Here is a 12,928-nt window from a genome sequence, read left to right as displayed (position 1 = left end):
GGGAATCCAGCTCCAGGGGATAACCAGGAAGGGCTCTGCTTGCAGCTCCAGGACAGCACAAGATGGGTCACAGCCACAGTTCCAGGAAGACTGAGGCACCTGCTGGGAGCACCTTATCCCAACACATTATCCCTGATCCTGCCGGAGCCGGGGGAAGGACAGTGGGAATGCTGCATCATTTCCATGGAGATGAGGAGTTGTTGGGCTTCCTTAGGGGATAAACTTCAGCACATGGAAGCGGGATAAGGTTAAGGGGTGGGAATGGGGGTGAGGGAGGAGTGTTCTGGGAGCTGCTCAGGAGCCAAACCCCATGTGCCGGGTCTGGCCTGGCTGGAGCCCGTCAGGACCAGTGATCCAGTGTTGGGGCTAAAGATCTGCTGTTCTCTGATTGGAAATCTCTCTTCCTAAAATACATGGATTTTGGGAATCAACCTTGTGCTTTTGCTCTGGCAGAGGTGCTGCTGGTGCTGCTCTGTGAAACCTCCTGTGACAAAACACAGGTGGCTTTGTAGCAAGATGCTCCAGCAGCACCGTGTTGGCTTGTTTGCCTCTCCCCAGATCTGAGCAGGGAGCTTTGGGGGATCAGGCTCAGCACCCTCATCCCACTCCTGGAAAACTCTTCCTCCTTTCTCTGGCAGATCTTCACAGCAAAAACCAGCTGGTGCTGCTCCAGATGTTGCTCACACACACATCCTGTCCCAAAGAGCCAAACCCTGATGAGATGGCAGCGATCCGTCCTTTTCCGTCAGTGCTTGACCTTGGAACTGGGAGAAACTTGATGCCACCTGTCACCGAGATCCTGAGTGAATCCCCCCCTTGGCCCTGTTCCTTTCCTCCTAGAGCTGCTGTGAGGCCCAGGGTGGGTTCCCTGGGGCTGGGCAGGTTGGGGTCCTTGTGTTTGTCTTGGGTATTGCTCCCAAATTTTCTGACTGTTCCCTTCCTGCGTTGGACTGTGGATGGTCCAAGTCGGGTCAGCTTTAGGGTGAGCAGTGATGGGCTGTGTTAGGGTCAACTTGGCTTATGGGGCTCTCCCTGAGGGTACCCCTGCTGCTTTTCCCTCCTTAGCAGCACCTGGCTGTCCCCAGGAGAATTGGCTGGGTGGGATGGACATAGGTCTGTGGTGCTCACCAGCTGCCAGGCACTGGGATCCAGCTGGGATCCAGCTCCTCCAGCACATCCAGTGGGGAGCATGGATTCTGCAAATCCCTGGCAGTAGCCTTGCTCTGCTCAACTGTGGTTTGTAGGCACCTCGTGAGGAGCATCCACACCATCCCCAGGGGCCTGGAGTTCAGAAGATCCAAGATCTCCAAGTCCTTGTGGGACCTTCTGTCAGATGAGGGTCTTTCCCACGTGTGAGCTGGGGATGATTTTGGGTGGTTATGATCATATGGTGCTGGATCTCACCCAGCTGCAGCCTGGCCCCATCTCCATGGCCATTGTCCTGCTCTAGGCAGGTCCAGGTGGGAGCTGAGGGCCTGGCCTTGCTGAGATGAGCATCTCCAAGGATGGATTTCTGTTGTGTCATCACCCTCAGCATTTTAAAATTAAGAATAGAAATCCACATATTGGAGCTTCCCATGGTGCCTCTTGTCCTGCCACCACCATCTCCACGAGGAGAGCCACCTGGCTCTTTCCCAAGGTGCCCCAGCACCTCCTGGATGTGCTCCAGTGCCTCCATCCCTGCTTTTGATGTGCTGGGGACCCCCAAACTGGGCAAAGGCTGGTCTCAAAGTGCTGTAAGGAGAGGAACAGTCTCATCTTCCCTCGCCAGTGGTCATGGGGATTCTTAATGTTCATCCCAACCCTTTGAGCCACAAGAGTTCCTTTAGTTTTCCACCCATTTTTCTGGAAGCTGTGGGTGTCGGGGTTGCTCCAGAGTTCCGCACGTCAAGAACAAGGTGAGGTGTGTTTAGCTGGGCTGGAAGGGGTTGGGACCTGCCCTTGGAGGGATGAGCTGAGCCCACCTGAAGTGTTTGGTCAAACCAGAGCTCCAGGAGGCCAGTGCTGGGATGGAGGGACCTGCTCCCTCAGCAGAGCAGTGAGAAGGGACCATCTCCTATTGGAGCTGAAGTGGTTTGTGGAAGGAAACATCCTGGTGCAGTTGGACCTGGAGATGTGGTGGATCAGGCTCAGCAGGGAGGGGAGAGGCAGGACGGTGCATGGCCAAGGTCCTGTGGGTTTTGTGGAGTCGAGGATCACACCTGTGGTTAACCTGGAGACCACTGCCCTGGCTTCCATGGCTGCATGGAGGAGGGATCTGGGATATTCCACATCCAGCTCCTCACCTGAGGTGGCGGGAGAACAGCAAACCACCCGTTTCTGGGGTGCTTTTGTTGTTTGGCTGCTCCCAGGGTGGGCAGGAACAACCCCCACCTCTGCTGGAGCCCAGCACGTGCTGCTGCTGCCCGAAGGGCTGGAGGGCTGCTGGGGGCTGCCACCTTCTCGCTCTTTTGCTTGTCCTTCTTTGTGACCCCCCTCTCCTTCCATGGCCCTTCCCTGTCCCTCACCTTCTGCCCAGCCCCAGTGGTGTTGTCCATCCCCTGGACCTGGGATCAGCTGCTGCTGCTTGGATCCCACAGGCTGGAGGTGATGGACCTTCCCCTTGGGAAGTGACAAAGCCCAGGGGACCCCACAGAGCCCCTTCCTGGGGGGGCTGTCCCCGTCCTTCCCTCCTCTGCCTCTGCCTCCTCTGTGTCCCCCCAGATGTGGGGTCTCCCTAAGCCCTTCCTGCCCAGTTCCTGCTGGGGCAGAGCTGCTGGAGGAGGCACCAGTGCCATGGGCATGGGGCCCCCTGGAGCTGCAGGGCCCCCCCCAGCACCAGCACAACCCGGGGTGTGTCCCCTCCTGTCCAAATTCATCCTCAGGGATGCCCTTCCAGGGAGAGCAGGAGGGGGGGATGTGCCCTGGGTCCCCCAGCTGCCACAGGGACCTCGAGGGAACCCCATGACCCATTCCCCCCTTTCTCCTGTGTTTTTTGGGAGCTCCCCTGGCACTGCAGGGCCTGCAGCTGCTCCTTCAGCTCAGTGCCGTCGGGGTGGGGGTCCCAAGGGTGGAGGTCCCTCCAGGGCCCACTCCCACCACACAACTCCCTCCCCACAAAGCTTTTGTGGTCCCAAAAAAACTTTTCTGGCCCCAAAAGCTTCCCGGGGGAGGCCGGTCAAGGGTGACCCCTCCTCGGGGAGGTGACCCCTTCCCTCACATTTCTAGGGGGTGGGATTACATTTTTTTTTCCCAAACAGGGTCATTTTGGTCACAGGGGTCCCTCCTCCCCCCCAGTTGAGCTCTGTGGTGGTTGGAGGAGCTGCAGCTTCTCGGCCAAGGTCACTCGTGCTGGCCTTGAGTCACCCCTGGGGGGGGACATGGTGGGTGGAGGGCACCTGGCCATGTGTGAAACAGCCCTGGGGATGACCTGAGTTGGGGCAGGAGATACATTTTTTGGGTCAGGGGGTGATTAACCCGCCCGGGGATGCCCCAGCCAGCAGCTGAGCCCTGGCAAACTCAGTGCAGGGGGAGGACAGTAGGGTCACCCCGAGAATGGGAGCACCCTGAGAGTGGGGTCACTGTGGGCACCCTGAGACTGGGGACCCCTTGAGATTGGGGTCACCCAGAGACTGGGGACACCTCGAGAGTGGGGTCACCCCGAGGTTGGGGACACTGCACTGGGAGCTGCCAGGTCCCCATGGAACAAGGGGCTGGAAAATCGTGGGGGCCCGGGGAGCGTGGGGTGGGTGGGGGGTGGATTCCCAGGTGGCAGCTGTGCCCTGGGGCTCCCCAGGAACCCTGGGAAGGGGCCAGGGGACCCCCAGCCCCTCCTGTGGCTGCAGCCCCTCGGGGAGGCTCCCCCAGCTCTGCCACAGCCCCGACAAACCCGGGGGCCCCCCACTGTCCCCAGAGCCACAGGGGTGCCCCCCAGCTGGGGTGCCAAGGGGGTACCCAAATATTTGGGGGTGGGGGGTTACCTGTAGGGTGAGGCAGAGATTGGGCAGGGAGGGGTGCGGGCAGTGCACCCCCCCCACTTTAGGAATGACATCCCCCCCCAGGGGGCCACATCATGCCCTGTCCCCACCCCGGGCCCCCAGGGGTGCCCAGCCCAAGGATTTGGGGGTGTCCGAAGCCCCTCTGGGGTGGGGGTGCAGTGGGATGCTCCCCCCCTCAGTCACGGGGGGGGGGCACACGACCCCCAAAAGGGTGGGTCTCTGCTCCCCCCCATCGCTGACACGAGTTCACCAGGTCTCAGCAGCACCACCCCCACCCCCCGATTTGGGGGTGCCCTCCTTGGGGGGTGGGTGTGCCCTTCGTGGGGGGGGGAGCAAGTTGGGGTTCACCCCCCCATCCCCAAAACCCCCGTCCGTTCCCATGGCAACGCCGGATGCGCGGGGAGCCGCCCATTGGCTGCCGATGATGTCACCTCCAGGGCGGGGCACCCCCCACCCCAAAAAAAAAGGAGAGGGTGGGGGAGGGGAGCTCCGCCCCACGCGGCCCCTCCCCGCCCGTGGGGGCCCCACCCCGCCCCACCCGGCACCGCCCCGGGGGCAGCGGCGGCGGCGCCGGCCGGGGATGCGCTCGGAGGAGGCGGCGGGGACGGTGAGGGGGCACCGGGGGGGGGGGGCGGGCTCCGGGGGGGTCGCGCGTGGGGTCTGTTGGGGTGGGTTTTGGGGGGCGGGGGGGGGCGTGCGGGGTGTGAACGCGGGGACGGCGGGGAGGGGGCGGTGGTGGGTGGGGGAGGGTCCGGCTCCCCCCCGTCTCTCCCCCCCGTCCCCCTTTCCCTCCCCCCCCCGCGGAGGTCGCGCGTGGGGTGTCCCCCCCCGCGCGCCGCGCGCGCTTCCGCGGAGGGCGCCCCCCCGCGGCCGGGAGGTCCCCGCGGGCGGCCCCGCCCGGCCCTCCCCCTCCCACGCCCTTTGCTCTTAAAGGGACACCCCCCTTTTTTCGCCTTGACCCCCTCCCCTCCCCCCGGCCCCCGTATCCCCCCTCCCTGAGTTCCCCCTCTTTGTATTCCCTCCTCTCCCCCCGCGCCGTGTCCCGAGCGGAGGGTGGAGCGCGGAGGAAATTCCACGGGGGGGTGTGGCGGTGGCGGCGGCGGGGCGTGACCCCCCCACGCCCACGGGTGGGGGACCCCGGGGGTGGGGACACGCAGGGGACAAAGCGGGGGAGGGGGGTGGAAGGCGTTTACCCAGCCACCCCCCCGCCAAGGTCACCCCAAATCCTTCTTTAGGCTGTTTCGGGCGAAAGGGGGGGAGGGACTAATTATTGCGGAGGGGGGAGAACAGCAGCCCCCGATGTGTGGGGTGGAGGGAGGGGTCCCACAGTTCCCCCTCGCCACGCTTGGGTGGGTCTGGGGTGTGCCCAGGCTGAGGACGGAGGAATTCAGTTCACTGATGAAGGGGGGGGGGGCAGCAAGGCTGGAATTTGGGGGTGCAACGAGCCCCTGCCCCATCTCACCCCCCCCCAACCCCGCGGGACTTTGGGGTGCCAGAGACCCCCCCCAAAATGCGGTTGGGGAGGGTCTCCCCGGGGTGGAAGGGGCGCCCCTTTGTGCTCCCCCCCCAAAAGGAATCTGTTTGTGGGGACTCCTCGCGCGTGAGGGGTTGGTTTGGGGGCCCTGGGGGGGCTCCGGGAGTGGGTTGGGGGTACCCAGATGCGGGGGGACAGTTGTGTGTCTGTCTGGGGGTGTCCTGCGGTGTGTTTTTTTGGGGGGGAGGTGTCTGACTGGGGGGGTGTTTCGGGGGTCTTGGGGGGCACTGGCCAAGCGTGGGGGTCTTGGGGGGTAGTGGCTGTGACTCGAGGTGTTTGGGGGCGATATCTGCTTGTGGGGGGGTGTTTTGGGGGTCCTGGTGATCTGTGATTCTTCAGGTGGGTGTTTTGGGGGTCCTTTGCTCTGTGGGGGCGTCTTGGGGGCCCCTGGCTGAGAGAGGAACTGTTTTTGGGTGGAGGGGGTGTTTTGGGGCTCCATGGCTCTGTCTGGGGGGGTCTGGGGGGGTCCTTGGCTGAGTGTGTGTGTTGGGGGGTCCCGAGGTGAATATGGGGGTACTGGGGGGTTCCCTGGCTTTGCTGGGGGGGGGTTCCTGGTGGTTTGGGGGTCCCCAGATGAATATGTGGGTACTGAGGGGGGTGTCTGTGGCTCTCCTTGGAGGCCCTCTGGCTCTGCTTAGGGGGGTCCCTGTGTGTCTGTGGCTGTTTTGGGGGGATCCCTCGTGGTTTGGGGGTCCCCTGGTGAATAGGTGGGTACTGGGGAGGAGTCTCTGGCTTTATTTGAGGGGGTCCCTGGCTGTGTGTGGCTGTGTCTGGGGGGGTCCCCTCGTGGTTTGAGGGTCCCCAGGTCAATATGTGGGGGTCTCTGGCTTTCTTTCAGGGGTATGTGGTGGTTTGGGGGGGTCCTCAGGTGAATATGTGGGTACTGGGGGTCGGTCCCTGACTCTGTCCAGGGGGGTCCTTGGCTTTATCTGGGGGGGGTCCCTGGCTGTGTCTGGGGGAGGAGGGGGTCCCTCGTGGTTTGGGGGTCCCCCGGTGAATATGTGGGTACTGGGAGGGGGTCCCTGACTGTGTCTGAGGGGGGGTCCTGGTGGTTTGGGGGTCCCCACATGAACGTGTGGGTATGAGAGGGCATCTCTGGCTTTGTCTGGGGGGGCTTCTTGGTGGTTTGGGGGTCCCCAGGTGAATATGTGGGGGTCTCTGGCTCTGCTTGGGGTGTCCCTGGCTGAGTGTTGTGTGTCTGGGGGTGGGGACCCTCATGGTTTGGGGGTCCTCAGGTGAATATGTGGGTACTGGGGGTGGGTCCCTGAGTGTGTCCAGGGGGGTCCCTGGCTCTGTCTGGGGGGGCTCCCTGGCTGTGTCTGGGGAGGGGGTGGTCCCTCGTGGTTTGGGGGGCCCCAGGTGAATATGTAGGTACTGGGAGGGGGTCCCTGACTGTGTCTGGGGTGGGGTCCTGGTGGTTTGGGGGTCCCCAGGTGAACATGTGGGTACAAGAGGGGGTCTCCGGCTTTGTTTGGGGAGGTTCTCCTTGGTTTGGTGGTCCCTAGCCAAATATGTGGGGGGGTGGAGGTGTCCCTGGCTTTGTTTGGGGGGAGGTTCCTGGTGGTTTGGGGGTCCCCAGGTGAATACGTGGCTCTGCTTGGTGGGGTTCCCTGGCTGTGTGTGTGGAGGTGCTTTGAGGGGGGGTGTGGGGTGTCCCTCCGAGGCGTGACCGTGGCTGTGCGCGTTTCGGGGGTCGGTGTCTGATCGGGGGGGGGGGTGTACCGGTGTTGGGGGGTGTGCACCGGTTCGGGGGGGTGTGTACCGGTTCGGGGGGTGTGTACCCGTGTTGGGGGGTGTGCACCGGTTCGGGGGGGTGTGCGCCGGTTCGGGGGGGTGTGTACCGGTGTCGGGGGGGGTGGTACCGGTGTTGGGGGGTGTGCACTGGTTCGGGGGGGTGTGTACCGGTTCAGGGGGGGGGTACCGGTTCGGGGGGTGTGTACCGGTTCGGGGGGGGGTGTACCGGTGTTGGGGGGTGTGTACCGGTTCGGGGGGGTGTGTACCGGTTCGGGGGGGGTGTGTTCTATCCCCCCCCCCCCCGCCCCGTGCGGGGCCGGGCCGAGTGCGCGGGGCGCGGCGCTGGGTGTGGCGGGGCGGGGCCGCGCGGGGCCGGTGCGTGGGGGCTCCGCGGGCGGGGACGGGCCCTGCGGGGGCAGGTACGTGCCGGGGGAGGGGGTCCCGGGTCAGCGCAGGGGGGTCCCGGGGTCGGTGCAGAGGGTCTGGAGGGTCACTGTAGGGGAGGTGACGAGGCGCAGCTTTGCGGAGGGGGGGGGTCCCCCGTGGCCGCCGCGTGCCGGGCACCCCCACGCGTGTCTTGAGGGGGGGGCGCGGGGGTGTTTGGGGGTCCCTGTTGCTCCACGGTGTTGTGTCGCGGAACGGCAGCCCTGAGGGGTGTGTGTGTGTGGGGGGGGGGGGGTGGTCCCCGCTGCCTCGCTGGCCCCTTTAAGAAAGCTCCACCCGCGCGGCCGAGCCCGGGTGGAGCCGCGGGGCCCTTCGCACCTCGCCCCTCACGGCGGGGGAGGGAAGGGGGGGGGTTGGGTCGGGGGTGAGATGGCGCTGCCGGCGTTGCGGGGGGGTTGCGGGTGGGTCGCTGAGCTCCGCGGCCACGCGTGGGGGAAGAGGGGTAGGGGGGGTGGAGGGCGGGGGGGGGGGGTCAGCGAGTGAGTGACCCCATGGGTGGGGTGCGGGGGGGAGGGCGCGGCCCCTTTAAGGCGCGCGCGGGGCGGGGTCTGGGCCGGCACAAAGGCGCGCGCGGGCGGGGCGGGGCCGTGAGGGGCCGGGCGGGACCCGCCATGACCCGCCGTGAGGGGCCGGGCGGGGCCGTGAGGGGCGGGCGGGACCCGCCGGGAGGGGCCGTGACGGCCCCTCCCGGCGGGTCCCGCCCGCCCCTCACGGCCCCGCCCGGCCCCGGCGCCGCCTGAGGCGCCGAGTCCTTCCCCCTCTCTCTCACTCTGTTGGTTGGTGCCTCAGTTTCCCCTCAGCGCTCACGGGTCTCTCTCCTCTCTCTCTCTCTCTCTCTCTCTGTCTGTCTCTCTCGCAGGGGAAGGCCACGCCCGCCATGAGCTCGTCGGCGCTGCTGGCCGAGGGCCCCCTCGACCCGCCGGTGCTGCTGGCGGACATCAAGACGGAGCCCCCCGAGGAGCTGCTGGCCAGCGACTGCAGCCAGCCGCAGGCTGAGCCCGTGGATCTCTCGCTCAACAAGTCTAAGGTGGCTCCCGCCTCGGCGCCGCCACCTCCGCCTCCCCCCTCCTCGGTGCAGTCCTCGCCCATGTTGGTGGCCCCGCCGCTGCCCGCGCCCGCCACCGTGTCCATCCCGCCCTCGGGCCTCAGCTCCACCTCGGCCATCCCGGCCGTGCTGTCGCCCGGCTCCATCCTGGCGTCCACGCAGGGCAGCAGCGGGCAGCAGATCCTGCACGTCATTCACACCATCCCCTCCGTCAACCTGCCCAGCAAGATGGGCAACCTGCAGACCATCCCCGTGGTGGTGCAGTCGCTGCCCGTCGTCTACACCACCGTGCCCACCGACGGCGTCACCGCCATCACCGTGCCCCTCATCGGGGGCGATGGCAAGAACGCGGGGTCCGGTAAGGGCAGCCCTGAAGTTTGGGGGGGTGGGAGGGGGGGGCGTCTGTCCCGCCTCACTCTTTAAGGGGATCAGGTTTTTCCACTGTGGGGTGTTTTCCCCCCCCCACGCACCGTGTGCCACCTTCGCCCTCAGCCCCCAGCCTGTGCCCCTCAGGGGACACGGCAGGGCGGGGACACGTGGGGCATGGCACTGCCTGTCCTCCACCCATGCTGCTGCTGGCAGTCTGCCTGCCCTTCCCACTGGCTGCCCGCTGCCAGCAGCTCTGGTTTCAGTTCGCCTGCTTCCTGTGCCCCCTGCAATCCCCTTTCCCAGGACATTCCCTGGATGTGCCCTCCTCTGGGCAGGAGCAGGCAGCCAAAAGGGTGCCCCCCAAGTTGTTCCCCGCCTCAGGAGTTTCTCCATCTGCCCAATTGGATTTGATTCCGTGGGGGGACGGAGAGTGTTCGATGCCCTGTGGGAGCAGGGGGATGGTGGTTTTGATGCTGTAGGGGTGGGTGATTTTGGGATTGTCCCTTTTCTGTGCTCACCTGCCTCACCCCTTCCCTCTTTCTGTGCCAACAGCTTTCCTATCCCGGACCCCACCTGTGAAAATGGACCCGGGCTCCGTGTTCCCCATGGACATGAACAGCGACAGCGAGGACAGCGCCTCGGAGAGCGGCCCAGCCCCGTTCCAGGACCTCCAAAGAGAGTGAGTCTCACCCTGTCTGTGCCTCCCCTCCCGGTTTGTGCCCCCTGGGTGCCCCACAAAGCCCAGGGGTGCCAGGGTTGTGCCTCCAGCCCTCCCTCCTCCCGCAGGCCGGCAGTGAGGGGGCCCAGGGCCGACTCCCCCGACTTGAAGAAGCGACGCATCCACCAGTGTGACTTTGAGGGCTGCAACAAGGTCTACACCAAGAGCTCCCACCTCAAAGCCCACCGGAGAATACACACAGGTGGGAGCAGGAGCAGTGTCCCCAGGACCCCCATCGGCTCGGGGCACCCAGGGATGGGCTGGGAGGGTGATAGTGGGTCATCCCTGGGCTCTGGGGTGACCTTTTGAGGGTGCTGGCACTCCATGCCAGAGCTAGGGGACACTCTGGGGGCTTGGGGAGGCCTTTTAGGGGGTGCAGGGCCCTTTGAAAAAAACAGAGAGGGGCCCTTGGAGAGGCCCTTTGGGGGCTCAGGGTGCTGGCACCCTGTGTCAGGGCTGGAGGCTTTCCTCTGGGGTCATAGGGGGCTCTTGGGAGATGCTCTCTGTAGGCACAGGGTGCTCTGTGGGGGTGCTGTTACCCTCTGTCAGGGTTCAGGGTGGCCCCCTTGGGTACCTTTGGGGCACTTGGGCCCTGTGTTGGTACCCAAGGCCATGTGTGGTCCATCCCTGGGCTCAGGGGTGGCCCTTTAGGGGTTCTGGCACCCTCTGCCAAAGACTGGGGAGTCTTTTTGGGGGCTCAGGGTGCTGGTGCCCTGTGTCAGGGTACCTTTGGATCTCTTGTGCTCTGTGCTGGCCCTTTCGTGGTGCCGGTACCCCGGGCCACACGTGGTCTGTCCCTGGGCTCAGCGGCGACTCTTTGGAGGCACCAAGGAACTGCCCTTCCCTGGGAATAGCTGGGGGGCACACGGGGGTCGCTGTGGCAGCGCTGACCCTTCTGTGCCTCCCCCCCACAGGTGAGAAGCCCTACAAGTGCACGTGGGAAGGCTGCACCTGGAAGTTCGCCCGCTCGGACGAGCTGACGCGGCACTTCCGCAAGCACACGGGCATCAAACCCTTCCGCTGCTCGGACTGCGACCGCAGCTTCTCCCGCTCCGACCACCTGGCCCTGCACCGCCGGCGGCACGTCATGATGTGAACTCGGGGTGCCAGGGGTGCCAGGGGTGCCAGGGGCCCCCGTGCCCCTCCGTGTGCAGGGACTGTGGGAGCGGAGAGGCCGAGCTAACTGTGAGCAGCCCGTGCCCGCTGCGGGAGCCCCGCTGGCACAGCGTGGGAAACTGGATTCTGGACTGCTCCTCCTTCTCTCTTGTCCCCAACTCTTCTGTTTCCTGGGATTCTCCTCCCCACTCGGCACGGCTGGAGGCTCCTCCTTGACTCTTCACCCGGGATTCATCCAGCAGCTGCCTCCTGACCCGCGTCTCTTCAGCCTGTTCCACCTGGTGTGCTCATTGTCCCCTGCCCCCTCCCAGTGCCTGGGGGCAAATCTGGGAGCCATGGCAAGGGCAGGGAGGCAACGAGGCCCTTGTGCAGGAGCTGTTGGCCTCTTCCCTCTCCCTCCCAGACACTGTCCCAGTGGGAGAAGGGACTCTGGAGTGTCACCTCTGTGTGTCCCTCAGTGTGTGCTGGGCTTTGTGGGAAGTGCTGGGGTCACGTCGAGGGCCAAGAGGAAAAGAGGAAGCAAGAACAGGGGGAAACACAACCCCACAGTGACCCACAAACAAGGCCACCACCACCACCACCACAAAAAGGGAAACTCTGTGGAACATGAAACTTTGATTTTATGGAAATTTTAAGAGGGGGTGGGACAGGGTGGGGGGAATGAGAGCCACCAGCTCTCGGGGTTTTTGGAAGCCTCTGGGCCACGTGAAGCATTTCTAAGTTAAACCAGCGGCTGTGGCCACACACTTTGCTTTTTAATAATTGTTTTTGTGGAGTGTTTCTTCTTCCTCCTTCCCCCTCAGCCAACCTCCCCCTGGTTTCTGGGAGGGTGGCAGGATTTGGGGTTGAAGCTGTTGAGTGGTGGGAAGGGTGATGGGTGGGGGGCCCATGACACCCTAATCCTCAGGCTGTCCCTGCAGGGGCTGGTTTGAGGGACGAGCTTCCCAAAACGTCTCTTGGAGCTGATGCCTTTGCCTTGGCTGCTTGGGGAGGGAGCAGCTGGTGTGGGGAGGGTCTGGGGGGACAGTTCAGAGACCCGTGGCCCCTAAAAACAACTGATGGCAGCTTGGGATACTGCTTTTCCTCTCCACTTCAGGGTGTTCATGGGCAGAGCTTTGTGGTTGCTGACCTCCCTGAGGCTGGGCACAGCTAGAGGGTGGGCACAGGTGATTCAGGTGAAGTGCCAGGTCCTGCACTTGGGCACGACAGCCCCCCACAAGCTGCAGGCCTGGGGCAGAGGGGCTGGCAAGCTGCCAGATGGGGAAGAATGTTTCAAATATATTAATGGCAGTGTAGAAATTACATCATCCTGTTCCAGGATGAGGGTGGTCACCTCACCAGCAGGGACAGGGACAAGCAGAGGGGTTTAACCCTTTCTTTGTCTCCATCTTCAGCATGGATGATGGACCAAGGGGGGCCTCAGTGCCCTGAGCTGCAGGACTGTGACTGCAAAATGACCAACTCCAAGTGGAGCCTGGAATCATGTGGGATCTGGTGCTCCAGCTGGATCCCTACAAATCTATGGAGCCTGATGGGATTCATCCCAGAATCCTTCAGGAGCTGCTGATGTCATCACAAAACTTCTCTCCATGATTTTTGAGTGGTCTTGGGAATCCAGGGCATTCTCAGCTGACTGGAATCTGGAGGATGTTGTCCCCATTTTCAATAAGGGCAAGAAGGAGGATCCTGGAAACTCCAGGCCTGTCAGTCTCACTTCAGTGCCCGGGATAATCATGGAAAAGATTTTTCTGGGAAGTACTGAAAAACACCTGGAGGACAACTGGTTGCAGCCAGGGGAAAGACCTGCTTATCCAACCTGATTTCCTTCTGGGACAGGGTAACGTGGCTGATCTAGGAAAGCCAGGAGATGGAATCTTTTGGGACTTCAGCAAAGCTTTCCATAGTGTCTCTCCCAGGATCCTGCTGGACAAACTGAGCCCACAGCTGGATAACTGTGTTACAGGATGGGTGAGCAGCTGAGCACAAAGGGT

At 63.9% G+C, this 12,928-nt stretch overlaps 1 protein-coding gene across 3 annotated transcripts; it reads left to right on the top strand.

The window, feature by feature from the left end:
• Positions 1-4,503: 4,503 nt before the first annotated feature.
• Positions 4,504-11,699, top strand: KLF8 (KLF transcription factor 8). Of its 3 annotated transcripts, none has more exons than XM_051791404.1 (5): positions 4,504-4,584; positions 8,549-9,092; positions 9,656-9,782; positions 9,890-10,023; positions 10,736-11,699. In XM_051791404.1, exons 1-5 carry the CDS (start codon positions 4,558-4,560, stop codon positions 10,915-10,917), a joined length of 1,014 nt encoding a protein of 337 aa, XP_051647364.1. In that variant the 5' UTR covers positions 4,504-4,557; the 3' UTR covers positions 10,918-11,699. The 3 variants fall into 3 exon arrangements, with proteins under 3 accessions (XP_051647364.1, XP_051647384.1, XP_051647374.1); XM_051791424.1 differs by lacking the exon at positions 4,504-4,584 and adding an exon at positions 7,642-7,664; XM_051791414.1 differs by lacking the exon at positions 4,504-4,584 and adding an exon at positions 8,401-8,465.
• The last annotated feature ends 1,229 nt before the right edge of the window (positions 11,700-12,928 follow it).

Source organism: Manacus candei, unplaced genomic scaffold (genome assembly GCF_025592945.1).
Source record: "Manacus candei isolate 608988 ecotype Guabito, Panama unplaced genomic scaffold, ASM2559294v1 h1tg000003l, whole genome shotgun sequence".
NCBI classification, from domain to species: domain Eukaryota; kingdom Metazoa; phylum Chordata; class Aves; order Passeriformes; family Pipridae; genus Manacus; species Manacus candei.
This window is presented reverse-complemented; position numbering and strand designations above follow the sequence as displayed.